The following is a 27,432-nucleotide window of genomic DNA, read 5'->3' on the forward strand; positions in this document are numbered from 1 at the left end:
GGCCCTGGGGAGACGGGGCCGTTACGCCGACTGCCCACCGGAGAGCACCTCTCACCGGGGCTGGGCCCGGCGCCCTCCCGGCCGGCCCGGGGTGACCGCTGCCCGCGCCGGGCTGAGGGAGGGCCCGCGGCGCGGAGGAAAGGCCCGCGCCCCGCCCCGCCCCGCCCCGCCCCGCCCCGCCCCGCCCCGCCCCGCCCCGCCCCGCCCCGCCCCGCCCCGCCCCGCCCCGCCCCGCCCCGCCCCGCCGCCGGAGCACGCTCACCACGCCCACGCCGGCAGCGGGGGGGCGCCCCGTGCGTGGCCCCACCCGCGGAGGAGGAGGATGCGCGCGCGCAGTGGAGCCCCGCCCCCTCTCTCCCCCTGTCCCTCTCGGTGACGAGCTGCTGCCCCCCCCCACTCCGCCCCCCGCGGCAGGGCCGGCGGTCGGTTCCGCATCCGGCGCGGTTGTGTCACTTCCTGCGCACGCTGGCTCTCTCCCTTTCCCCCTCTCCCCGGACCCGGATGGTGACTGGCGGCGGCGGCGGCTCCAGGGACTGTCACTGAGCGGCTCCCTGTGGGCCTCTTGTCCTGAGGGCGGCGGCGGCGGCCGGCAAGATGGCTGCGGCGGCCTCCTGCTCTTCGGCGGCGGCGGTGCCGGCCGGGCCCGGGCCCGGGCCGGTGTCGGCCGGGCCGGGCTCCTGCGAGTGGCTGCTGCTGCGGGACGGCTGTCTGCGCTGCGACGCCGACGGTCTCTGCAGCCTGTGCTACCACCCGGCGCTCAACGCCATCCTGGCCGTGACCGCTCGCGGCGCCATCAAAGTCATCGACGGCACCTCGGGGGCCACGCTGCAGGCGTCGGCACTCAACGGTGAGCGGCCTGGCCCCCGCGGCCTGCCGGGCCCCCGAGGCCTGCCGGGCCCCGCTGCCGCGGCCGGGGAGGCAGGCAGGCGGGCGGGCGGCGGGGGGGAGCGGGCCGCGGCAGCCCCCGGGCGCGATCGCGGCGCTGCGGAGCCGCGGGGGAGGCGGCCGGCGGCTCCCCGGGAGCACGGGTGGTGGCGGGCGGGGGGCAGCGGCCGGCCGGGTTCGGGCCCAGGTGCCGGGGGGTGCCCTGGTTCTGTTGCACCCCTGGTTTTTCAAGCCTGAACGGTTTCTGCTCTTCGGGGCAGAGAGATTGGTGTAGGCAGCAGGGACGCGTGTTCCTTCTCTAAATCGTATTGGCGTAGTTAGTAAAAGATGAAATGGGGATGGAAAGCTGTGATTTATAGGGCTGAATTTTTTCCAGTTTATTTTTTCAGCTGTTCTTGGGGATGACAACATTGAACCTTCCAAAGATTAGAAGCAATGTATTATGCAGGACAGGCATAGTTCTAATTCTATCTGATAGCATGTTACTGTGGTTTTATTTATTGAGCCTTAATCTGCGTTTGTGAAGGAGGTTTATTTCATGGAAGTATCATTAGCCTTATAGCTCAGAATTAAGATCAGAACCCTCAGTGAAGTCATTTCATGGTCCATTTTTATATATATTTGCATAGTTCCTCAGGCTGCTGAGTATCTTGACTGTCTCTGGTGCCAGTGACATTATCCCTGCTGTGATGTTAGGGAGGCAGGGTTATGGACTGACTTTGTGGAGGCCATGACTGTAGTAACTTCATAACTGTGAAGCAGCTTTCTTTGTTGCCCATTAGTGTTTCTACACTGTTAACAAACTAGCTGTGTAGAAAAAGACTCATATGGTATGAACAGTTTTTGTTCCTCATACCTTAATGTTTCTTAAACTGTGGTACTTGTCAGAATATTGGAGCTAGTGGTGGGGTTGTTTGGTGTGTCACGAGACCAGCCCTTGGTGCAGAAAGGTATGTTTCTTACTAGTTGTGTGTTTCTGTGTTCAGGTTCTCCTCACAGTTCTGTGTTGCTAGTAAGAACTAGCTTTGCTGAGCGGTGGTAGTGCAAGGCTGACATTTGCCGCCTGAACGTGGTATAGTAATGTCATGAATCGTATGGGGATGCCATAGTCTAGGCAATATGTATGCTTTCACCTTGAAAACCTACAGCTGTATTACAATGTCAAACTGAGGAGAACAAAACAAAAATCAGCGATTTCCTTTCATAAGTTAAAGTTGGCACGTTGTAAAGTGTAAAGGTTAAATGTTTGGGGCAATAAATTTTTTTTTGGGGGGGGATTATTAAGAAGGTGTCAGCTGCTGTTGTTGTCCGTCGCTTGTATTGAAAACGAGGCTCCTGTGTGGTGTTTCCCGCTTTGTTCAGAATTCAGATCATTCTGCTTCTGTAGTTCCATTTCTTCTACCATGCTATCTCCTAAAGTGCTTTTTTTTATTAATATCTTTATTTCTCAATTTTCTTCAAGCTATTGCCAGAATTTGAGAATTACTTTTAAGTTGTGGATGAAGAGGGCATAAATCGATGACTTAATTTGTAATTGGTTGAGGAGAACATGTTTAATTTTCATGAACAGAAAAAGTGAACTGTAAATCAAAGCCTAAGCTGCTGTTTTACACTTTTCTGTGATAGGATCCTTGCAAGGGGTTTGATTTAGTATTCAAAATGCTAATGGAATTTCTCCCCTAAATAGTAACTATTTAAAAATAACTTAACTGCTTTGCTTCTGTTACGTGCGTGCAGTCCTGTATTCAGTCATGTATACTTCCTTTAGTCTCAGTCGTCTCTCTGACAGCATGACTGTAAAAGATGGATTCTACTCCTCCTCATATGAAGCAACGGAATTGCTTGCTATCTACCCTAATTTTATCAATGCCATATAGCTGGTGATTATGTTAGCGGAAAAAAAAATTATAACCTTAGTTTAGTTTGAAGAAACTTTAAATTAATTTCCTTATAGATTTAGACCAGCATGCCTGTCAGAAATCTGGTTCATCTCGGCAGCTGGTGTCTGTTGCGGCTGTTACCAGCTGTGTTCACTCTTGTTCTCTCCCTTTTCAGCCTGTCTTTGGGAAGAGGAGGAAAAGGGAATTCAACTGTTCTCTGATGTCTGCCTACTCTGTACAGTGTGAGCTCTTTTAATGTAGGATAGTAGTTGGGCACTCAGACCTGTAGGCCAACTCTGTCCCTGCTCCCTCCCCTGCCATAAATGACAGGTCAAAGGATATTGTTGCTGCAGGGACTTCTGGTACTATAACTAAAAATAGAGTCTCTAGGAATTAAAACTGCTTCTCTTGGGAGACTGCTTGTCCTCCTTGGTAATTGGGGCTGCAGATCTTTTGCCCTGTCAAAAGATTTATGTTGGACAGAAATGCTGTTGCTCATTACCCAAGGAAAAACAAAACATAGCAGGCCTCTCTTTCTCGAAAGCAGAGCAAGGAAAAAGATCCCCCATCAAGGGAGGGAGATGGGGGGAAACTCCACCAAGCTTTGGTTTTGCTTTTATTTGCAGTTGCTGTTGACTGCAGCAATACATTAAGCTTTGGGCTCCTTCTCGGTGAAAAGATTGAACCTGTGGAATACTGAATCTGGTAGAGCAGTGGAGGCTGTCTTGGGTGGAATGTAAATGCAGTTTGCTGTCTTTGGTGTGTAAAAGAGCAAGACAAAAGGTTCGCAGCCAAAAGACACTTCAGTTGTAGATCAGGTCCAGACATTAGAATGTGGTCTCTGGTCTGCATGCTTCAGTTCCTCATGTGAACATCACTGATCTGATGTATGTGATGATCCGTGGATTGTTATTCTGAGCCCAAACTGTAGGAATCCAGTGAGGATTACGATTATTATTATACCACACCATATCTTCATCAGATCTACCTTTTGAAAGTGACATCTTAATCTGTTTCCTGTATGGGCTCTGTAGGCCTGTTCCCGAGGGCCAGGTGATCATTTGCAACAGCCCAGACTGTGGTAGCGAATGAGAGTACTATTGGTAAAGGGAAAATCAGATGGTCCTTTAACATTGATCTTTGTCTTACCTGGTCACAAGGTTGTCCTTTTTGTTCTCCCAATGCTGTTGAATACGCACTACGTGTTTCAGAGAGCCAGACTGGGAGTGCAAGGACAATTCTTGTGATTACTGGGTATTAGGCATTTCTGTGTGTTTGCTAGTAGTAGTCAGGACTAGTTTTCAATCTGCCATGCAAGTCTATCAAGTACTTTTATTTTCCCCAGTGGGCATTTAAATATTTGTGTGCTTTCAGTTTCAAGTTGAACACTGGTAGCCAAAGAGCATGCATGATCAGTCTCCAAATACAGCACTAAGGATGAACCTTTTCCTTCACCTCAAAAAAACCAACCAACCAACCAAAAAAAAGCCAGACCAAAAAATCCCAAAGTATCAAAGCAAACTTCCAGAATAATCTCGAGTGACTCTTTAGTGTTTGTAGAGATGCTTGATTTATCATTTCCTTCTGTTTCCAAATAAGAAAACTGCTTGAACTGGGAGAGTGCTGTAATTCCCAGAGAAGCTTGACCAGAAACACAGAAACTAAAATGTACTGTCAGATTGACAGTGACCAACTTGGATGTTTCTGTAGAATTTTCTAGATTAATTTGACATAGCAATGGCTTCAGAGCCTTGTTCACTAAAATGCACAGTGTTTCATAGTTAAGATCTTTGAATTACTATAGAGACCCTAACGGTAACCAAAATACAGACTTCTGAATGCATACAGGGAAGGATCTGTTCATTGTACATACATACCAGTTCCTGTAGGGGAAACAGAGACTCTGCCTTATCACCAGAGGCCCTCAGCTGCTGCTCCTCCAACACAAGAATTCAGAAATCAATAGGTCCCAGCCCAGGAGGCTCGTCTTGCCAGCAAGTTCAACACCATTTTCTGTCTGTCGGTGTTCTCTTTTGGGAAAGTCCTATTTGTCTTCAGCTGCCTCACTTTGAATTATGGAACCTTGGAAATCTATCAAGGGATGTCCAGTTCTGGCTTTTTGTTTCCTTTCCATGTGATGCAGGAAGCAAAACAAGAAGAATCCCACGTTTTGCAGCTTAGGAGTCACAGAGGGAGTGTGTGCTTCTTACGATGTCTAGGAACAAACTGTTGGGATGCTCTGCCATCCAGTTCTAGGCTTGAGTTATTTGGGACATCAGCAGCGGCTTTAACTGTTTCAAGCTCACTGTGGTGACACTGCTCAAGTTGTCTCCTTCATTCCTCAGAATTGGGGCGAGTTTTCTCATCCTCTTGGCTCTTATTTTCATTTACTTGATTATGAGACAAAAAAAATTAAAAATACTAATGATAAAGGCTGTTGCTGTTAATAAAGAATTTTTTCCTCATCTGTTTCTCATTGCATGGGGAATATTGTCGAATATCTAGTGATCTGCTACAGGCCACCTTGCATTTGAGTATGCTTGAATGACAATGCTAGTCTGGGTAAAATGCTTCTCAAAGAGATTGTTCCAGTGATTTATGTGATCTTAAGGTCATTCATGAAGATCCTTAAGCACCTGAAAAAAACAGAATAGGAGAATTGTTAAGATTTGAGTTCAGTGTTTTATTCCAATAAAGATTCTAGGCTGCCATATGCCGCATGTGTCTGGCAGGCTTGATCAGGGTATGTCAGATATTCCTTCTTACTTGCCATGGATCTTGCCAGACTGACAAGATGCCATTAATTGATATTTCCAGGCTCTGTGGAAGCACATCTGGATTATCTTCTGCAGAAGCTAAAATAGAGTAAAAATAGAGATCTGATCACGTGCCTTTAAAGGGGCGTTTGCATTACTATCTTTATTGTAGGGATTCAGAAGTAACAACAGACAGCTATGCAGGCGTATGTTATGTTGCCAGGCAAGATAGCAGAACATTTTTCATTTTATTGACAGATCATTCATATCTGGACTGATGGATTCATGGCTATCATTGCAACGGTAGCATCGTATTATTAAATGTTGCAGTGTGCTTTGATCTTGGATAATCAGAAATTTCCTAGCCCTCTGTGAATGAACTTTGAGAAAGGTCTTCTGCAGGAAGATGTGTCTTGAAATGCTTTGTAGTGACCCAAAGAGGAAATACTGTGCTCTGCATCAGGGATTTGAACCTTGATTTCCTCCTGCCCTATTCTATCTCACAGGTAGTTAAGGTATTTCTCATTGATATGGAGAACCCTCGGGGAGAAAACCTGATTTTCAGCCTCAGTGCTGATTGTGGTCCAGCTTTGGTCAAGATGGCTTTTAATATGCTTATGTGATAAATCCTTCAGCTCAGCTCCCAGTCATGTTGTATACTGTATTATATAAAGCATAGAAGAAATTTGGCAGAAGTATGTTCTGACAGAGATAATTGATTAGTTCAAGTCCAGAACATTATGAAAGAAGGCAGGTAGACCTCTGTTGGACTCGGAGTAATGGAAACATGGAGAAGGTTTTTGCTTTGGATTGCCTGGCCTAGTGATCTTTAGAAGCCCTGATCTTCTTGCTATTCTGAGCATCAGTGGTTTGGGTCTTGTATACTCTTCTGTCCTATCAGCCAGCCATAATGTTAGCTGGCTCAGTAGAATCCCTTTCTGAGTCTTTTGTTATATTGCTTGTAACTATTTTTATGGTTGCTATTGCATCGGTATCAGTAACTTGAGCTTAAGGGAAATACAACATTAGGATTTTGTAAGGCAGTCCTAGACTTAAGAGTCACCTTAACTGTTTCTCTCAAGCTTTTAGTAATGATTATGCCTGATTTCTGGGTATGACGTTGATCTGTTCTTACAGGTTTTCTTTCCAACTTAACTTTCAAATAGGGAAACAAAGCTGTCCATCCTTGCTGTTACAAGGATTCTTTAATTCTCCCTGAACAGTATGACATCTTTCAAAAATGCTTCTTGGGCTGTGTTGGAGATAAGGCTTACAACCATGGACTCCTGGACAGCTTTTGAGTGTATCAGTTTGTTGTAAGTCATGTTGAGAGATAGCTTGTTGCTTATCAGTAGCTACTCAACATGGGTTTTATTTTTAAATAAAAATTTTACATGTGGATCAGTTTACTTTCCTCCTGGTTCTTGAGTGATGTTGCAGTATTGCTTTCTGCTGTCAGAAAGATGTCCTTTAAATAGTTAATGCCCTCTTAATTGCAATGACTTCTTGCAGTCACCAGATGAGTGCTTACTACTGAGTGGACAGTTCAAGAAAGAAGAGCTCTTGCACTCAGTTCTTCCATTTGTGAGGTACAGATGCATACCAATACCAACACTTGCAGTTCTTTTGGTTTCTGCAGAGTCAGAATACTGGGTGGTGTATTGGCCCAGTTCCTTTGCTGCTTTGTCTTTCGGAAGAGTATCACGATTTGGTAAGGACCCTGTGCACACTGCTAGTCAAAAAGTAGACAGGAAGTCTGGTACACGCACAACATTTACTTTGAAGATTTGCATGTATATTAGGGGAAAGAGCACTCCACAGATAAGGATGGTGCACAAGAAACAGGGGAGAAAGAACAGCTTTCGTTTTACAGCCTAGATTAAAAGTGTAAACTTACGGAAATAACTTACCTTTCAGATAAATATAAATGCTATTATGTTACAAATTTTCTTGAGGTATTTGCAAGGGCTGTTCAGTGAGTATTGATAATTTTTTTTAATGTAACTTAAGAGATGAGAGAATTCGCTTATCGCTTAGGTTTGCTTATCAGTCTTGAAAATTAGCAGCATTAGTGAAAACACATACCCAAGTGCTGGTTAATGAAGGCTTGCATAGCGCAGTCTGTCAGTTCTTCAGTCTCCTGTACAGCTCATGGAGGGAAGATGGTTTGATCCACTACACTTCCCTGACCTGAGTGTGAAGCAGTCAGGAACTCATCTGAGCATGTGGCAGATGTAGAAAAGTTTGAGAAACACTTTTTTACTGGCAACAGGCTAAAGAGACTTATGAAAAACTTGTTGTGAAAGGGAAGAGCTGGGAGGGTGAGGGGTGGGACTGAGAACTATGATGAAGCGGCCGCATGACAGTGGGGAAAGGGTTAGAAAGGGTTAGGGAAGTAGGAAGCTGGGGAGATGGCAGCAAAGACTGGAAGGACTGGGAGTGTTTCATTGAAGAGCAAGAAGGCGCTGTGGCTGTTGTGGAGAAATGCTGTGATAGATTTAGTTGGCCTGTCTTCTACAGGATCCTAGGTTCATGTTGTGATGTAATTGACAGACTTAATTTAATAGTGGGGTGTTTTTTCTGATCAGTTTTCTATAGCTTTTGTAAGTCAGAATTAACAAGATTAGCATTTCTCAGCAAATCATCTTAAGATTCCCTCTCCATTCAATACAGAAAAAGTCATTACTCTAAACTTTTGGAGGAACCTGCTTCACATTACCTATATAGATGGAGCTTGGCAAGACCAGTCTTACAAGACTTAATTTAGCTTTTCTGAATGTCTCTTTAGTGATAGAGCTAAAGTTAAACTTCTATGGTCACCATGTTCAAATATTATTACGCCGCGAAGCGGTGTCTTAAACATACAAGGTCCTTCCACCTTGTCAGCTTCTTTAAAGAATTTGAAAAGGCACCCTAAAGAATAGTTTTGCTTTTAAATATAGTGGATCTAGGAGAATGTGAGAATGCATTTAATTAATTTGAAGTTCTCTTAAGAATTTAGTGGAGTTACAACAGCGTTGGACAAAGTGATGGAAGAACAACCTATCAAAGGTCATTGTACAAAAAAGAAATCAGGAAGTCCCTGAGCAGAAATCGGCAGGGGCTGAGTGTGTTACAGGAAGGTACCATTGTATACATACCCTTTCATAAATTCTTCACTGCACACCTGGTTTAGACCACTGTCTTGGACAAAGTGTGGGGTTATGTGTGTTTTCCTGTGATCCAGTGAGGTTGCTCCTGTGTTCAGTGTTGTACTGCCTTAAAACTAATGTCAAAAAGAGAAAGGTAGTAACTCAGCAGTCTAACATAGCTGTGGAACTACGGCTGCAGTAATGGAAGACTGCTGTTAGATTTCCTTCTAAACCCTTTTTTCTGCAGGCTAAACGAGCCCTGTTATCTTGGTTTTTCTTCACATGTTGTATGCTCCAGCCCTCTAACTTAGTATCCCCTTGTGGGACTCTCACATATGTGCTGATATCTCGGATGGAGGACCAAAGCCAGACACAGTATTCTTGATGTGGACTCAAAAGTACTGAGTAGATCCCCTGATCTACTGCCTGTGCGATCCCCTGTAACGGTATGTTGCTGTAAGGATGCATTGCTGCCGCTTGTTCAGCCTGTCCGTCACGATCCCCATGTTCTTTCTGTCAAGTTGCCACCCAGACAGTTGGTCCCCAGCTTCTGTTGGTGTATGGGTTTATAGTCCATACCAGCTGTAAGATGTGGCATTTGTCTTTGAGCTTCAGGATACTTGTGTCAAGCCATTTCTCTGGCTTTTTGAGATCCTTTTATAAGGCAGCCCTGCCATTTAATGCATTAGTTGCCCTCAGTTGCCTCCCATTTCATCCACGTCATCCATGGTCTTGCGGAAGGTGCAGCCTGTCCCATCATCCAAGCCACTGATGAAGGTAGTAAACTGTATCAAGCTTTGCTGAATGCCACTGGTAACTGGCCGGTCTTGGCTTACTAACTTTATGCATGACAGTCAAGCCAGTTTTTTGCTTGCCTTGTAGCCCAGCCATCTGCTTTTGAGAATCTGGTGCTTCTCCCAGGTTGATATTTTGGAAACTTCTTAGGATATTTGGGCTTGGGAAGCGGGGAAGCTAAACTGTTTCCTGCTGAACAGTCTTGGAGAGTTTAAAAAGTGCCATAACTGGAGGTGTTTTCTCCTGTTGCAGAGACTGCAGGATACATAATGAGTGAACTCAGATGCTCTAACCACTTTAGTGATAAAAAGAGGAACTGGTAGTAAAATTTCATCCGGCAGAGTCTTTGTTGTGAAATGCCGCGATGGGAATTGCTCTTGAAGAATGGGAACTTCTCGTTACTGAGCTGTGAAGTATTCCTTGCCTGTCTCTGGTCCTGGGTGGATGCTGTCATCTTGTCTGTCTGCAATTTGTGAAAGACAGCTTTCTGAAAATTGTTAATCATAGGTTTCACTTTTGAGAGAAATTTTGAGGAAGACACTGTCCTTTGAGAGGTGTTTGCAGGAGAATTGCAGGGGCTTAAATTTTCGTGATTTACCTGAGTTTTCAGGAAGGATTGTAGAATACAATCCTTATGAAATCTTTTGTAGTTTGTTCTCAGGATAATTGTATAAAGCTCTGTGAGCAGTTGCATTTTGTATGTCATACAAGGCAGCAGTAATGTTAGGTACATGGAGATCTGAAACATGAAGAGTGTGGGCACAAAGAGCTCGCCACTGGCTTCCTGCTGATTCAGTCTTGGTTTCAATCTGTAGAGTGGAAGAGGACCCTACGTCTGCAAAGCTAGGGAGGTAGGAACTGCCTTGATCTCAGTGGCTGCTTATGTTCTGAAACCTTTTAAGCATGTTAATGTTAGCTTCTGTTAGTAATTGCTTGATCAGACACATCTAGTTAATATTTATGTGGCAGTCTCCAATGCTTTGGCCCAGATAACAGGTATTCCTACTCTCATAAGGATCATTAAAACCACCTGTCATATAATGAAACTGACACTGAAACAATTCTGTCCTGTTTGTTGCTAAAGGAAGAGATAAACTGTAGATTACCTGTCCTGTTCTTGATTATCTAAATACAGATTTGGCAAATAAGCGAGTTCAAAGGCCCTTTGTAATGTCAAGCTGCCTCCTTGGGCGTTCTTGCTGTTTGGAGAATGTTTTGAGTTTTCTTTCCTGTTTCCCCTTGGAATGTGTTTTTGCTTTATTCAGTCATTTTGGACTGCTCTTCCAGGTGATGTGGCAGATGGAGGTGTGTCTGCGTAGTGAAATCAAAAAGAGAAAATACTGCTTGTGTATAGCTGGTTTAAACCAGTCTACATCATTAGTCTAAAATAGCAACTTGAACTTGTTTTCATCCAATAGATTACTTGCCATCCTTTCCTGGAGTCTGAGAATGCTTTTGTTTTGCTAAGGGGGGACCTGTGGAGTGTGTTGGTGGGGCAGCAGAGTGCTTTGCTGAGGTGAGCAAATAAGGGGCTGGCCCTGGACTTGGAAGATAAAACTGCTGTAGGAGGAGAAAAGGAGGAACAAGAGAGAATCTGTAACTGATAAATTCAGTAATGACGAGCAGTCATGGCCTGGGTTTGGCCATGCCTTAGCCATCTTCTGGGTACCGTGTTCCCAAACGTTCATAACCACTGTGTCTTTGTTTCCTTTGGGAGCTACTGATGTAAAACTATTTAGAGACAACTTTCTCCTTTTTAAACCAGACTTGAAGTGGTTTGCTTTTTGTCCTCTTTTGTGTCAAAATGTTACCCTTTGGAACCAATCCGTAGTTGTGACTAGTATAGTTCAGGATGGTTTCCTGCAAGTATAGCAAGTTAAGATACCAAGTTGAACTTCAAGACAGGTTTTTATTTGAACTGTAGAACTTCCTCAAAGTACAAGTGTTCTGATGTGCTTGCCTTGGCACTTAGGTTACTTAGGTAGCATACAATGAGATGTTATACTTGCTAACTCGATTTTTCAGTTGGTTTTATGATTACGTGAAACAGCAGTAGGAAAGGCACCTGCCTCACAACAACGGAGGGCAACTGATACATATGCTTTTTTAATCCCAAGTACAGGTGAAAAATGTGTGAGAAGTAGCTGAGCAGTGTTGTGGTCAGGAAGTGCGTTTGTCACTAGTGGAAAGGATAGTTTTGCTGCCTGCTAACCTGGCGTCTGGAAGGAGGATTTTACACAGCATTTTACCATGAGTGATAGCAACTCCCAAACCTGGAGCTTTACATGCACACTTCACAATAGAAAGGGGAAAATTACTATTTTTTTTTTTAATTCTAACAGTAAATTTCAAGGACTTCTGCAGTAGTACCATTCCCTTCTCTTGAGTGTTTGGGTTTTTTTTAATCTCTTGCCTTTCAATAGTTTGATGTTCAAATCTAATGATACAAAGTTAATAGAATAGATAGGGTTTTTGTTCTCTTGAAACTTTATCCATTTAGCTTCCCATGGCTGCAGTATTTTGAAGTGAATACTGAGATATTGTTTGGATATTCTAGTTTAAATTGAAAGTGCAAAAACTGGTATCAGTGCACATAATGCGTGTGTTTTGCTGAGCTCATGGGATTTCTATTTCTCAAAAAAATTTGACTTTAATTCTTAAGCTAAAGACCTAGTTGCATTCATGGATTGAAGTTATGGATGTGCCTTTAGATATTTGATTGGTCCTGGATCTTAGTGTTCTGGAATTAGTGCTATGATGCATGTGTGTATCACTCTGACTTTATAGCTGTATATAAAAATGTTACTTTATTGTAATTTAGAGACTATTTGGGTTTTTTTGCGTGCTATGCATTGGGAGCTCCTTGTCAAGAGAATTACCGACTTTGTGATATGTTTTAGTGCCATTCCTGGCTAGCAATTTTCAAGATGAATTAGCTTTTTTCAATATTAAAAAAGATCAAAGGTGTTACTATCAACATCTTCATGATGGTGGCCGTGCATATTCAGGTGACAGCCAGCTTCTCTTAAGCTCTAAAGCATTGAGGCTAAAGCTATCAATAGCAGAGAAATGGAGACAGGCTTTTTCATTCTTCTACTTCTTGAAACACAAGGCTGATTCTCTAAGTAGTTGGGTTAATTTTAATGCCTGTGGGCAAGGGGGCACAATAGATGCTGGTTAAACTGTTATGTATTTTCCAAACATGTTTGTTTTCTGTAATTTTTTGTAGGTCAGGTTTTGATCACCAGAAATTGATGATCTCTGTTCTGTATTGTTTGAAACAAAGGAGGTGGAAGGGGAATGTTCCTTTTCTCAAATTCTGCATTTCTGCTATCTGATGTTTATTTGCCTTTGTTTAAAGTTTTCAGGTTGCTAGTGGTAAGGTTGTTACGTATGACATACCATAATATAGTATGCTGTTGGGCTTGCACTTCTAGCTTGCTAGCAGCCAGCCAGGTTTCCTAACAGGAACTGACAAAAGTGAGTTTTGTGAGTTGTTCTTTTTTTAATCCTAGACAGATAAGATGGAGGTATTGCAAGAAGCTATCATCCACTTGTGCCAAGACTGAAAAGCAAAATTGTTATAAATTTTTGACTATTTCTCCCTTTACCACCCAAAAGAAATTACAGCTGAAGGAATTAGGGCTAAAATGAGAATCTGGCTTAAGTAATTTAGTGAGTTGGTGTGAAACTTTTGAACTGTGATTTGTGAAGATGCAGATCACTACTTACTGCTGGTAAACTTAGCCAGGCTGGACAGGCAAGACATAATGTTGTAGTGCTACCGGTAGGTTTTTCAAAGGATATTAGTTGGAGTCCTTTGGCACACGGCGAAAACGTTGATCCTGAGTTGGAAAGGACCCTTCCACCAATGCTCTGAGTATGATTAAACTTTTCTAGGCATTTCTTCTACAGTGGTGACTTCTTCTGTAATGGTGAATTCTAAATTCTTTAGTTTACTGGTTCTCAGCCTACTGTTTTAATCTATATGGGCAGTCATAGGTGTTCTGTAATATATTTTGTGACTAGTAGTAGAACCATCTTGAAATGTGTTCTCTGAACTGTAAAATGAAACTCCTAATTTGCAAAATAGCTTGTCAGCAGTTCAGAAACTATTCAAAATGTGTACCAGCCAGTTGCAGAATGTTTCCCAGGGTGTTGGACATACATTTGGAAATACATATGGAAATATATTTCTTGTGCTGTAGTTAAAACTTTTCGGTTTGTTTCTTAATGTTGATTAGGCATGTTGTCTATCTCATTAGTAATCTTCATTGGCTTCTAAAAATTGGGACTGCTTACACAGAGGATATTAGTTAGCTGCGTGGTGGTTTAGACATGAGATTTCAGTAACTTCACTACAGAAATGATAAGAATGGTCTAGCCTGGAAAGTGACAGGGGCTGGGGCTACTGTAGGCTGCTAAACTCCTAGTTGTAGGGCTTGAGCATACTCCTGTGCTTGTCGGGAAATAAGGAAAGTGCAAAAGAAAGTGTTCATGGTGTTGAGTAGAAGTGATGTGTTAAATAAAGTATCCTGTAGCAATCCACCACTTGGATCATGCTGAGTAGACTGCATACACCGTGTGAATCTACTGAGGTTTCTAGTTTAGGGCATCAGATACCTTTCAGTTTATTTACATAACAGTTTCCAGTAGATTGTTGAAACTAATGCTTTTAAAGACCTTAAAGCTTCTACTTGAATTTTTGTCAAAAATTTCTCTGTAGAATGACTTCCTCGGCTGCAGCTGTGTTGGCTGTAGAAAGTCTTGTGTGAGGAACTCCAATGTATTGGCAGAAATACAGTTTGAAACTAGTTGATTTGCCATTCAGAGGACCCTTTTTTGTTGAGCTAGGACTAACGACTTCATAGCTATCAAGTGATTTTAGGGCTCTTGAAGTGTTTCTGACTGTTACAGCAATGATTACAATTGCAGTATACTTCATGCAGGCAAAGGCATATGTCCTATATTTTGAGAGTATATGAGTCATTGTTTCCAAAATTTTGGTGAGGAGGGCAGCTGACAACTCTTCTTGGCCTGAGTTTTTGAGAGGATACGACAAATGCAATGCACTTGAATTGATGTGCCCTATATTTGGGGAAGTTCTAATTTCCATTTAACTGTATCAAAGTGGGAAGACGACAGAATTTTGTAGCTGTCTTTATCTGGACGCCTTATCTGGGTGCGAGCTACCTAAATGTTGATTTTTTAATTATTCATAATAAAAACAGTACCCAGTGTCTGAGGAAAGGGGAGAACAGGGACTGGACTTGATTAATGCAAAATTTAATGAAATTCCTGTTCCTGTGCAACAAGAAGTGATCTATGTTGACGATCCAGCGATTTCAGCTTTGTCCTTTGGGTGATGTGTCCATATACCTATAGCGCGCATGCAGTCTGCTTCTGTAGCAGCAGCTTACACTTTCTGTGAATTAAGCAATTTGCCTTCTACATGGATAGCATAATACATGGATTTAGTTTTACAATCCATCCAGCCTTAGACAAGTCATAATGTCAATTAACGTTAAACTTTTCTGAGGAGGATACCATTGCCATAGCCTTTCCTTAGTTATCTCTTGGTGGTTCCTCCATCCCCACCAAACTTCTCTAACCTGTTAGGTCACGTATGCAGCGCTGAGCAGAAATAAGCTACCGTAGTGTCTCAAGGGACCTGTGTAGCATTGGCATGTTATATGCTGTACTTAGGTTTTCAGGAGTCTGGGTATTGTTTTGCTTGATGAAATGTTGTTAATCAGCCTTAATGGTAGTTTAGCAGTTTTGTCTTAATTTTTATGCTGACTGGTATAACTTAATTCTTATTAATTGTCAGATAACATTAAGTACATCAGGTATCTGCATTAGACTTGAAAACACTACTTTAGGCCTCCTGGTAGGAACAGGACTTGAGTGATGCTTCCTTTATAGGAATAAAATAATTGTAGTTGTTGATGGAATGTAGAGAATTTCGTTGGTTGGTTTTTGATGTAGGAAATACAAAAATCTGGTGAAAGTTGTAGCTAAAATGCTAGTTTTTTATCATCTCAAGAAGTAAAGATTTTGCTGAAGTTTTATGTTACTTTCTGGAACAGATATTAAAGGTCTTTTTCAAAAGCTGTTTCCTAATTGGATCTTGCTTTTTGTCTTTCCCTTTATAGCTAAACCAGGTGGACGGGTGAAATGTCAGTATATTTCTGCTGTGGATAAAGTGATCTTTGTGGACGATTATGCAGTAGGATGTAGGAAAGATCTCAATGGCATCTTACTGTTGGACACAGCTCTGCAAACACCTGTTTCAAAACAAGATGACGTGGTTCAGCTTGAATTGCCGGTTACAGAGGTGAGATATGGGGATGGGGGGGAGGCAGGGGAGAATATGTAAATAACTCTGTCAGAAATACTGAAACCAGACATTTGACCCTGAGTTTCTAGTGTGATATTAACAGCATGTAATGGAAAAGTTTCTTTGTTATTAGCTGTCATGGGGCGATAGCTTTTTGCAGGTACCTGTATCTCAAATGAATAAGAGTTTGCCTCATCAAGAGCACGTTATTCCAGACACAAGAACTTTTTAGTGGCTAGGAATAATAGGAATAAGGACTAATTTCCAGAGCTTTGTTAGTGCTTATGTATGGAATCTGTATGCACTTCTAGAAGTCAGTCTGGGCTGCTAGGCATCCCTGAATTTTTTTAAAATTTTTTTTAGCTTTTCAGGGGAAAAGAGACAATTAAAATCAGCTAATGTAGTGTTGGTATATGTGAAGAATTAATGTTTGAATCTGATTTTTCTGGCTAGGTCCGTTGGTCTAATAAAAGACTTTTTTTTCCCTGCAAACTGCGCTTCCCTTTTATGTTTGGACTATCACAGCTGTAACACGATTCCTCCTGATTTGAGACACAACCCAGCATTTAGTATCGCTTCAAGTGAAGCTAATGTATACGTTTATATTTTTTTAGAGTCGTGTTGGTTTATGTTTAGCTAGCTTAGTGTTTATTAGGTGAGGCAACATGTACATTCTTATTTTCAAATGTTGCCTAATGCAAGACAGCTAATAATTGTTTCTATTCTAAGGCACTTGGTGATGAGGAAAGCAGCTTTCACCTTTGTAATGATTATGAAGTAATAGACCTGGGAAGTAAATCTGTACCTCACTTTCAATTGCAAGCAAGATTAATTCTTTGTTTGGGAAAAGCATAGAGCATCTGCCAGTGATAATATTTAGAATAGTGTTTACAGTCAAAAAAACCCCAAACCTGGACTACTAGATCCAGATTCTGAGTCTTTAAAGCACTCTGAGAAAAGAGCACTTCCCATGCACCTCTGTGGGAAATGGAATTTATATTTAATGATGCACCACCAACAAAAACTTATCCTGAGTATTGTTTTAAAATATGTATGCACTCTTGGAATATTGAATAATAGGTGCTTATTATGAACCAAGAATGTGTGTTATATGTGAGGTTTAAAACTACTTGTCTTGAGTAGAAGCAACAGCAATAAAATGTTACTTCATAGAGGTCTTCAAAGAGAGCTTTCCAGGCTCCTCAGGCTTGTTGCCACTGGCATAATTTTTACACTCTTTGTGGGTAACTATGAAATCTTGGTATGCGTGGCAGAGTATGAAGAGACAGAAGTCAGCATTTCCTTTCATAAGTTTTGCTGTCACTGGTTTTGCAGTCTCACGTGGTTCGCCAGCTGAGACCACATCTGGAGTATGGTGTCCAGATCCAGGTTTCCCTGTTCAGGAGAGACAGGGAAGTACTGGAGACGGTCCAGCGGAGGGATCCAAAGGTGATGAGGGGACTGGAGCATCTCCCTGATGAGGAAAGGCTGGGAGAGCTGGGCCTGTTTAGCCTGGAGAAGGAAAGACTGAGAGGGATCTTATCAATGCATACACATCTCTTAAGGGCGAGTGCCAAGGGAATGGGGCCAGGCTCATTTCAGTGGTGCCTGGTGACAGGACAAGGGACAGCGGGCACAAACTGAAACATAAAATTTCCCTCTCAATATGAGGAAGAACTTCTTTAATTTGAGGGTGTCAGAGCCCTGGCGCAGGCTGCCCAGAGAGGCTGTGGGGTCTCCTTCTCCGGAGACATTCAGAACCTGCCTGGATGCAACTCTGTGCAACCTGCTGCAGGTGACCCTGCCTTAGCAGGGGGCTGGACTAGATGGTCTCCAGAGCTCCCTTCCGACCCTGGCCATTCCGCGATTCTGTGAATACAGCCTGTAGGTTTGTGTCTGTTTTAGCTAAAGATTCTTTGGTTCTAAAGAGTTTACAGACCCTTCTTTCAAGGTTAAAATAGACCACTTCTCCACAAAAGATCCTTTCTGTAGAAAGGAATAGAAAATACTGTAATTCAGTAGCAGATCTGGGGAGTTGATGGCCAGATCAGTGAGGTGGGAGGAGAAAAATCAACAGTCTTCAGTTCTTGCTTTACATTTTAAAGATGAGTTACCCAGGCCTCAAAGTTTTAGTAGATATTAAGCAAATATCATACAAACACATCGGTCCACCTCTTTTATCATCAGAAGGTCAAGAACCTTTATCTAAGCAAGAGCCTTTATGTTTTGTTAGTCTCTAGAACTGTTCTGCAAATCTTTGCACTTAAATAGTCTTTTTATGTGATTGATCTGCTGGTAATGCTTTGCATCTTTATGCATTCCTAATTGTCAGCGTTGAGAAGTTATGATGCAGCCTCTATGCTTTTTTTATTTCCCCATAGAACACTGTAAATTTACGAACTTCCAGAGTCTTTGTGGTGTACTTCTGTCATCTGCAAGAGACTTGGGAAGTACAAGATACCACAGGAATTGTAATTGTCTTTTTATTGAAATCTGAGAAACAGATACAGCCTTAGCTAGGAGACTGATTTGCCTTATTTTCTGTCTTTATTCCTGCGAACTCCTGAAGGATGTAACCAAGTAGTCATTTGACCCATTCTGTTTGGAGCAGTTTGTGGCTGTTTAAAGGACTGACTGGCCATTGCCCTTAGGAAATACTTCCCCGTGTTTGTAACTTGAAAGACTTGATATAACGTTTTTCAGATGTTAGCCCAACTAACAACAGATACAGAATACTCTGTGTTTTGCACACAGAGCATATCTTTAAATCTCATCTGTTGACATGAAGTTAGCAGACAGAGGGACAAGGTAGAAACAGACGGGATTTGGAAGAAAAAAGTCTATAAATGGATGTTTATAGTGTTACTTTCCAGATGCATTATTTCTGAGTTTCAAAAATTTCTAGATTCTAAACTAGCCTGGTTTTTTTCTGCCTCATTTTCCAGCTTCATTATACTAGCCATTTTAAGTAATTTTTTATCTCTAATTTTGTTGCAACACTGTTTTTCTCATTATCATCTAACTTTTTTAAGATACAAAGCTACTCAGAAAAATGTCAAGACTTTGTTCTTGCTCTCACTTTTTGTCCCTAAAGCTGAGTGAATTCTTTTGAAGGGAAAGCATTGGGCAATAGATGTCTCCTTTTTTCATTGGCTTGAATATGGGTTCTAATTGTTTGTATGACTGACTTGTTTAACATTTGGTGGTAGCGCCCTTGAGGGAACTTGTAGTAATTACTGTCACTATTGCTGAAGTTTTTCATTGATTGGCCTACAAAGTAAAATTTGGAACTGCTTGCTCAACTCTGGGTCTTTTATGGGAATTATGCTGATATAATATACGATACATTTCCTGGAGTAACAAAACGGGTATAATTCTTCTCTGTAGTTACTCAACATGGATGCTAACTTCTCTTGCGCATCTGCATTTTAGGCTCAGCAGCTGTTATCTGCTTGCATAGAAAAAGTAGATGTTTCTAGCACAGAGGGATATGACTTATTCATCACACAACTGAAGGATGGTTTAAAAAATACCTCACATGAAACAGCAGCAAATCACAAAGTTGCAAAGGTAAGAGTTTGTCTCTGTACTGTCTAACATGGATCGCCAAATCTGATTTGCTTGGCTACCATTATTGAAGCATACAAAATGCTTGACTTAGTGGTGCATTTTGTTTGAAGAGGATGTAATATGTTATGTGTTTCTTAGTGGGTCTGTGTGAAGTTTCACTTATTAAGGGAATAAACAAGGTTAGTTTCTTCCTGATAAACCCAACTGAGCTTAAATCTGAGGTTACTGACACTTTCCTTGTATTAAGTTCATGTTGCTTTTGTGTGCCTGTTCTTGTGTTATTTCTTGAAATCAAAAGAGAGTGCAAGCCGTGCATTTGTTTTTGGGTTTGACGCTGTCGTGATCTATTTGTTGTTTAGATACTAAAATTTTAAAATATAAACTAGGCACTTTTTTTCTTAATTTAGTGGGCAACGGTTACCTTTCACCTTCCTCATCATGTTTTGAAGTCTGTCGCCAGTGCCATTGTAAATGAGCTCAAGAAGATAAATCAAAATATTGCTGCCTTACCTGTAGCATCCTCTGTGATGGATAGGTTATCTTACCTCTTACCCAGCGCGCGACCAGAACTTGGTGTGGGACCTGGTCGATCTGTGGACAGGTACATTAAGACAAAATATGTGATAAATCTGATTAACAATTAGTAGTATCAGAGTAAGCTCTTAAGTGACTTTTATTTGCCAAAGAAATGAGTCCTATTCTGTACTTTCTTGCTCTTACACATACTGCTAATGAACTGTTTAATGCATAATGTGTTGTACATATTATAAACTTAGAGAAATCTTTATGGGTGCCACAAGGCTGTTTTGTTTGTATTCTGACTTTAATGCTAGGCAAGTTGAATTTGCTTTGCTCTTGATCCCAGCATATATTTTCAGAAAGGTAACAATTGCATCCCTAAATATAGGTCCCTAGGTGGTATTGTAACATGTTAATGTGATATGTTCACCGAGGCTTTACTCTTCATCGTGATTGATTATGAGTTTTATCTGAACAGTCTGGTGTGTATGACTAGTTATGGCGTTGCTCAAATTAGTACTGAAATGTTACCAAGACAGCAATGTTGAGATGTTCGGAAACTGCACAGCTTTAAGAGCCCATGTATACCTCTTTTGAATGCAAGGGGAGCACTCATTTGTCTAGCAAAGATAGAGCATATATGCTATGCTGCATTATTAATTCAGTTCCTTTTCCTTCATACAAGAAAGAGTTACGCTCATGTTTTGTGTTTAGGAAGTTGTTGCCTTTGCAGAGTGTATATATACACTACTTCTGAACTCTAGTCAGCTGCTATGTGTTTGGGGTCAGAGAAAATTTTACCTCAGACTGTTGCTTCATTGCTTTCTGATCTAAGTGATAATGTGTACACAAGCAAGTAACCCATTACTTAACCTCCAGAAGCTGAGACTATAGTTAGAATACTGATATATCTTTTAAGTCTATAAATTAATTCCTGCTTGAAAGTTTCTCTACAATATTATTTTGCAAGCGTATTATAATTTCTTACAGGCCAAATAATTTAACAAAATTAATTGCATCTCTTATTTCCCCTCCCCAAGCCTCCGGGTCTACATGTACCTTGCCATAACTGTATTTTTGATTTGAGCTCTCAGAGATCTGTCTCTTAAGATGGTATAATGTCAATTAAGACAGCCCTTATGTAGGTGTTGCAAGAATAGTTTACTTCCTTGGTAGGAGATGTTTAATGCTTTCATTCTCTTGTAAGACAGCAAATGTGTGCTGAAAGTGAGGGGCAGAAAGAAGTAGTGAGGCACTTTTCCGTCTAGCAGCACCCATTCCTTGGATGATACTGGAGAACAAAACTTCTCTCAAGGAAAAACAAAAGCTGATAGTTGTTTCTTACGTACAATTTCAGATGAGGGATGTGCACTGAGTGCATGTGGAAAAGAGAGGAGCTTTTCTTTGTAGATAATGAGTTGCAGAGGAGTTCATATTTTGTGGCTTAGTAGTTTATAATTTTTAAGTTCATAGTATGCAATGAGTGGTGAATGTTGGAGGATTTGTACCATGTATTCAGTTAAGACTAAAATATCACTTTTGAGTAGTTTTAAATATGCATATTCCTATCTGTTCAACTAATAAACTCAAATTTCTGTAGTAGTAGTCATGTTAAAAAAATCAACTCTAGCAGTTCTACTGGGCTAGATTCTGCATCCCCCCTAAATGCAGAGTAGCTTTGAATATCTGATGCTTTTCTGCAGTTAGGCAAAAGAGGCTACCTGGAAGCTTATTTTATTAATCTTCCTTTTAAGGCCTGTAGGTTGTTGCATCTTTTGGTCTTCTGCTGAGCATGTTCTTTAGGCACCCAAGTGAGAGAACTTTGTAACTTTTCTGTAATTGTTAATGATAATTTTAAGTATAACTTATAGATAAGTAGCTGTGGTATTCCTAAATGCTTACTAAAGCATTGAAAATACCTCATAAATAGTTTAATTTTTTTGCTCTAAGTGGCAATTTTGGTAATGTAGACTTTTTTACCTTTCCAGGTCTTTGATGTATAGTGAAGCTAACAGACGGGAGACATTCACTTCATGGCCTCATGTGGGTTATAGGTGGGCACAGCCAGATCCTATGGCTCAAGCTGGGTTCTATCACCAGGTAAAAGGTTTAGTAGTTCTGCAGGGGAAAAAAGTCCCTTTTTTAAATGTATTCCTTCAGTGATGCAAAAAGCATAAAGAAAAAGTTTGTCATTCAGCTGTTTCTTTATTTTAAGTTTCAGTTTCTTTTTTGTACAGATCACAGAAAATACCGTTCTGAACTTCAACATATAAAACACTTCTAAGTATCAGATTGATCTGAGTTAATCAGCAGTTATAAAGATGAGATTGGTTGTTACGTAGTCTCTTTTCCTCCTTGTCAGACTGTTGAGTAAATATCCTTTTTGTAAGTAAAGCAAAACAAGCAATAAGCTTGACGTGAGCTCTCTAAGACTTTCCTAGTGGGACTTAAAACTGTGTTGTAATAAACAACAGTTCTAGACCACATTACAAAATTATTAAGCTTAGTGAATATTTTATTCAACATTTTATTCCACTGCTTCTGCTTATTAACATTTTTCATTCTTTGAAATGATTTTTACTATTAAAAAATCATTTAAGGTATGGATTTAGATAATGATGGCTAGGCAATGCATATCAGTAGACATCAGTATTGTCTGCCTCATTATGTCAACTGCAAAGCCTGATAGGTACAAGTGGATAAAGTTTTTGAAAGATTTCTTAAGCTTGTTCAGGAGGAGAAATGCAGGGGATTCATGTTAGAATTGCATTTGCATATTCCCAGGTATATCTTGGTGACTCAAAATGTGATCATGAAAATGCTAAATTTTAAGAGAATGGAAATTTCCATTTTTTTTTCCTCTGTCACTTCAGCTAGCAACAACTGTTCTTTACAGAGGAGTGATACAGAATGCTTTGTATTCCAGCAGATTGGAAGCATAATAAGAAGTACTGGTTCAACCTGTGTTGCATACAGATGTACAGTTATTCTGCTGAGGTTCTAATTTTTTTGGACCTTGTGAATGTTTTCCAAAGAAAAAAAGTTTTAGAAGTGATGCTGAGTTCTGTTCCGTGTCTGCGTGGTTTTTATCCGGTGGCTTGCACAGGTGTTGGTTTTGAACCTCTTCAGTAGTAATGTGGTGTATATTTTCTTCTTTTTTTTTTTTTAGTGTGAAATACTGCCATTTTATAGTGTGTAATTTGTGGCCTTTTGTAAGTTTGATGTGGTGCTTTGCTATGCCACTAGAAGAAGAAGAAGAGGACTTGATGACCTATTTAGTGTTTCATAGTACATAGCTATATAAATATCAAGTGTTTCTTGTTATTTTTATAGCCTGCTTCATCAGGAGATGACAGAGCAATGTGCTTTACCTGTAGTGTGTGTTTGGTATGCTGGGAGCCTACAGACGAACCTTGGTAAGTTCAATGATGTTTAGAGTAGACTTAATTTTGTGCTGAATAGGTTAGAAATCTTTGGAGGACAAGGATCAACATTATCTTGATGGCATTTCTGGTAAGTTTAGGGTGTGTCACTGACAAGAATGGATTTCCAGAATGATTCCATGGGACAAATAACAAAATAATTCCCTGTACTATGTCAAATTTCTGTATAATACTAAACCCAAGACATTGTAGTTGGTTTTATTTCTTAATTCTGATTTGCTCTTTCATTTCAAATTGTTCCATGCCAAAGATGACAGCCAACATTTCTTTTCATGGATCTAACTCAATCTTCTGTACGATTGTAGCTAGAACGCATCTTTTTTTGAGTTCTTAAACTGCAATGGCCATGCAGTGCATATTTACCTTTATGTGAAGTTGCAAAATCCATTACTAGTTTCCTGAATTGACTAAAATTGTGCATAGTGACAGAAATACAGAACTTTATGTTGATATTTTAAAGGGTCCTTAATGATATTTTTGTCTTGAATATTTGGTAATTTATAATCGTTATTTGAACACATCAGATTCCTGACTTGCTGGAAACTTTCTTTTTTAATATTATCTTCGTAGTTCTTGTCTCCTCCTTTCCCTTCTTAGTTTACGTATATTTTGTAGTAGTGTGATTGCTCTTTGCCATGTCTCTGCCTTAGGTATATATTGGGATTATAAGGTTTTTTCATGCTTCTTGGTCAGTGTGTCATTCAGGAGTAAATTCAGTTTTGTTTTTTATGAGCGTGGATGTAGAACCGAAGATGGGACGTTGCCTCTTCTTATTAAGGTCACTTATAATAACACTTGAGTTCTATTGTACATTCTGTAGAATTCGGTCTGTGCTTTTCTTCATGAGGACATGATGGGTTACTGCCTATAGAACATTTTTTTTTTTTTAATGGACTAATTATATTAAGAGCACTGTGTTTAGATTCCTGCATTTGAATATGAATAGCCAGTAAGTACTTGATCAAAGGCTTTAATGCAGTCTACTATTGAGAAACAGCAGGGAAAGCTGTGTTAGTAACTTGAGAACTCTCTTGTATGGTTGACTGCAATACAGTTCAAACAGTTCAGTGTCAGCTTCACTTCAAGGGCTGAGTTTGTATGTGATGTGTATATTTTTCACAGTAAGAAATCAATATTTGCTGTGTTTGTTTTTAATATGAAAAGGTCTGAACATGAGAGACATTCCCCAAACTGCCCATTTGTCAAGGGTGAGCACACTCAGAATGTACCTCTTTCAGTCACACTGGCAACAAGTCCAGCACAATTTCCCTGCACAGATGGCACTGACAGAATAGCCTGCTTTGGATCTGGAAGTTGCCCTCATTTTCTAGCTGCTGCAACAAAACGAGGAAAGATCTGCATATGGGATGTTTCCAAACTTATGAAGGTATACAATATAAACAGCCAGTTTTTATTAATCGATAATGGATGAAGCATATGTCAATTTAAATCAAAGACCTCTTCTGTTTTTTGTTATTTCTCAGGTCCACTTAAAATTTGAGATCAATGCATATGATCCAGCTATTGTGCAGCAACTTATGTTATCAGGAGAACAGAGCTCAGGGGTTGACTCAAGGAGACCAACACTAGCATGGCTAGAAGATTCATCTAGCTGCTCAGATATACCAAAATTAGAAGGAGACAGGTATGCTGATCTACAAAATGAGAAATATGAAATGCTGCTGTGTAACTAGTCAGTGCCATTTAGTTAAGTCACGCTTTATGAAACTTAAGCTTAGTAAGATTTATTTTTTTTATGGGGATAATTTTTTTTAATCATTGTGTAGCTGTACACAATTCAACACTTAAACAATAATCTAAATTTCTGTCTTTAAAACCAGTTCCATTTTATTTTTGCTGTTTCAGTTTTTATACTCCACTAACAGAGGGGTGCCAAATATCATTGCTGCCCTGTGCTGATGTTCCAGAGGCACAGAAAAACCAGAAAGGAATATGAGTTTTGGAGCAGTTTTTCATTTCAGTTATGGATTATGTGTTTAAGGCTTTGAAAGCAAAGGCTAGTTGTGTACTTCTGGAACGTATTTTTCTCTGATTACTTCACTGTAATTTCTGGTTACTTCATTCTGAAAAGAAATTATGTGGATGTGGTAGGAATTGCTTTCATTTTGTACATTTAACACATGCATAAAAATTCTAAACAATTAGTCCTGTGGCAAACTCTTGATAAGGTAGAGGGTAAGCCAGTGCTTAGAAAGCGTCATGTGAGAAAAAGCAGTATATTTATGCTTCTTACGGTCTCTTACTGGAAACTCATTCCTCATGTTACCAAAACTCAAAAAAGTAAAGTCTCCTGGAGCTGGAAAACTCAGGACAAAAGCTGTTTGGGGAGTCTTGCTAGTTTTCTGAATGTTTCTTCTTAAACTTCAGCATCACAGAAAGCAGCAGTACTGCTACAATGCACACGAAAGTGAATCTTTGATTTTAAGCTTGGTGTAATTGTGTATTACAAATTGGTGTAGAGCAAATGGGAAGCTTGCTCTTCTGAAGAGGGTATGTAGAAATGTGGGCAACATCAGAGTGTGGGGCCTAACAGCCACTGGCGTCTGGACTTTTACTGTAGCTTTAGGGCTATACTCCTTGAGAATTAAAGAATTAAGACGATTTTAAGAGCTGGTTAAAGGATGGGACAGTCATCGTAATCCAACTGCTCAGAACTAAGTTATCTTTCATTTCACTTAACCTGTATGAAATTTATTATCGCTTTCCTACTCAAGGGGAAGCTGGATGAGAATAGAAGTATTAAGTTGTTGCTGTCTTGTCATGAAGCGAAGGTTGGTGAGGTTTGAACTGAAGTAGATCAGTTTCTTGGGCATGAAGGAAACATCCAGTTTGTTGAAATGTGGGGATCTGATTTAGTACTGTGAGTAGTTCTACCTGAAGCTGCAAAGGCATTACTGTTTTTCCTGTGTGTAAAGAGCCTGTAGTAAGAAATTGTTTCTTATATTGGAAAAGCCAGGTGCATAAAATCTTCATCTGTTCTTAGAACTACTGGAGGGCCTGTATCTCTTGAAGAGTTATCTTGAGCAGAATCTGCTTTTATGAAAAAATAATTCATCTGGTAGTATTTTTTTAAAAGCAACACACTGTTCATACGCCCATTCTGTTACTAGCTACAAAATTGCCTTGGTAGAATTGAAGACCAGTCTGGCAGCTCCACCTTTCAGAGACTGTTTTGAGGAACTTTGAAGAAGGTGTCGTCAGCTTTTAGAGGTTTTATTTGTTTGGTTTAGTTTTTCTTGGAAAGATTCCTGAGAACTGGCTTTCATTTTCATTCCATTTATGTCTGAATTGTTGGGAACACAATAGTAGAATGAGGCAAATAGAAAGCTGATCTATTGGTTTGATGATAGGGAGAAGGAGATCTTTATATTGTTAGTGTCTGTGACCAACTCATCAATGGATTTGCAATGCTGACTAAAAGAAATGCCAGATTATAATGTATTTTTTACTTTTTAATTAAAAATAAGATTGCAGCTACAGTGTACATGGTGTCATTAATGCATTACTTTTTTTCAGTGATGACCTACTGGAGGATTCAGACAGTGAAGAACATTCCAGATCGGAATCTGTGACAGGTGGGTTGTATCCAATTTATGCAATAATTTAGAGGTCAGAAGGGAAATTGCTCTTTTTAGTTTTTTTAAAAAGCCCTGTCAAAACCAATGATATTATAGTCACTGTATTAGAAAAAAGGAAAAGGATTGATCATGAAAGCAATGCCAATATTTAAGTCGTTGTGTGATGGAGAGATTACATACAGAAGAAGAGGAAGCCCCCCACTTTGTTTGTTAATAAATGTCTTATTTGACATCAAGCATTGCTTATCTTGTGGTCAATAAAACACAAACCAAGTTGAAAGAACTTACATACAACAGGAACAAATCATATCTGTACAAAACACTTTAAATGCAGGGGACTGCCAGAGAGGGTTCCTGTATCTTGACTGTTTCCTTGTGGGTATTCACTTTGATAGAGTATTCTCTTCCCAAATAAAGATTTCATCTGGAAGCAGAACAGTGCAGTGCATGGTGTTCTTGTGTTTTCTTCTTAGAGGTTGAATGAGAAATTTTGATGGGAGAGAGGATTACATGT

General features: G+C 40.5%; 1 protein-coding gene across 6 annotated transcripts in view; it reads left to right on the forward strand.

The window, feature by feature from the left end:
• The first annotated feature begins 468 nt into the window (after window positions 1-468).
• BIRC6 (baculoviral IAP repeat containing 6) overlaps window positions 469-27,432 on the forward strand; it is a 183,308-nt gene continuing 156,344 nt past the window's right edge. For all 6 annotated transcript variants that reach the window (XM_055815892.1, XM_055815895.1, XM_055815896.1 and 3 more), the window contains exons 1-9: window positions 469-847; window positions 15,603-15,784; window positions 19,220-19,357; window positions 19,765-19,958; window positions 21,865-21,976; window positions 23,210-23,292; window positions 24,484-24,706; window positions 24,804-24,964; window positions 26,857-26,915. In XM_055815892.1, the coding sequence (XP_055671867.1) occupies window positions 595-847; window positions 15,603-15,784; window positions 19,220-19,357; window positions 19,765-19,958; window positions 21,865-21,976; window positions 23,210-23,292; window positions 24,484-24,706; window positions 24,804-24,964; window positions 26,857-26,915 (1,405 nt within the window). In that variant the 5' untranslated portion in view covers window positions 469-594. The remainder of the gene's footprint in view (window positions 848-15,602; window positions 15,785-19,219; window positions 19,358-19,764; window positions 19,959-21,864; window positions 21,977-23,209; window positions 23,293-24,483; window positions 24,707-24,803; window positions 24,965-26,856; window positions 26,916-27,432) is intronic.

The sequence above is a fragment of the Falco peregrinus genome, chromosome 11 (assembly GCF_023634155.1).
Source record: "Falco peregrinus isolate bFalPer1 chromosome 11, bFalPer1.pri, whole genome shotgun sequence".
NCBI classification, from domain to species: domain Eukaryota; kingdom Metazoa; phylum Chordata; class Aves; order Falconiformes; family Falconidae; genus Falco; species Falco peregrinus.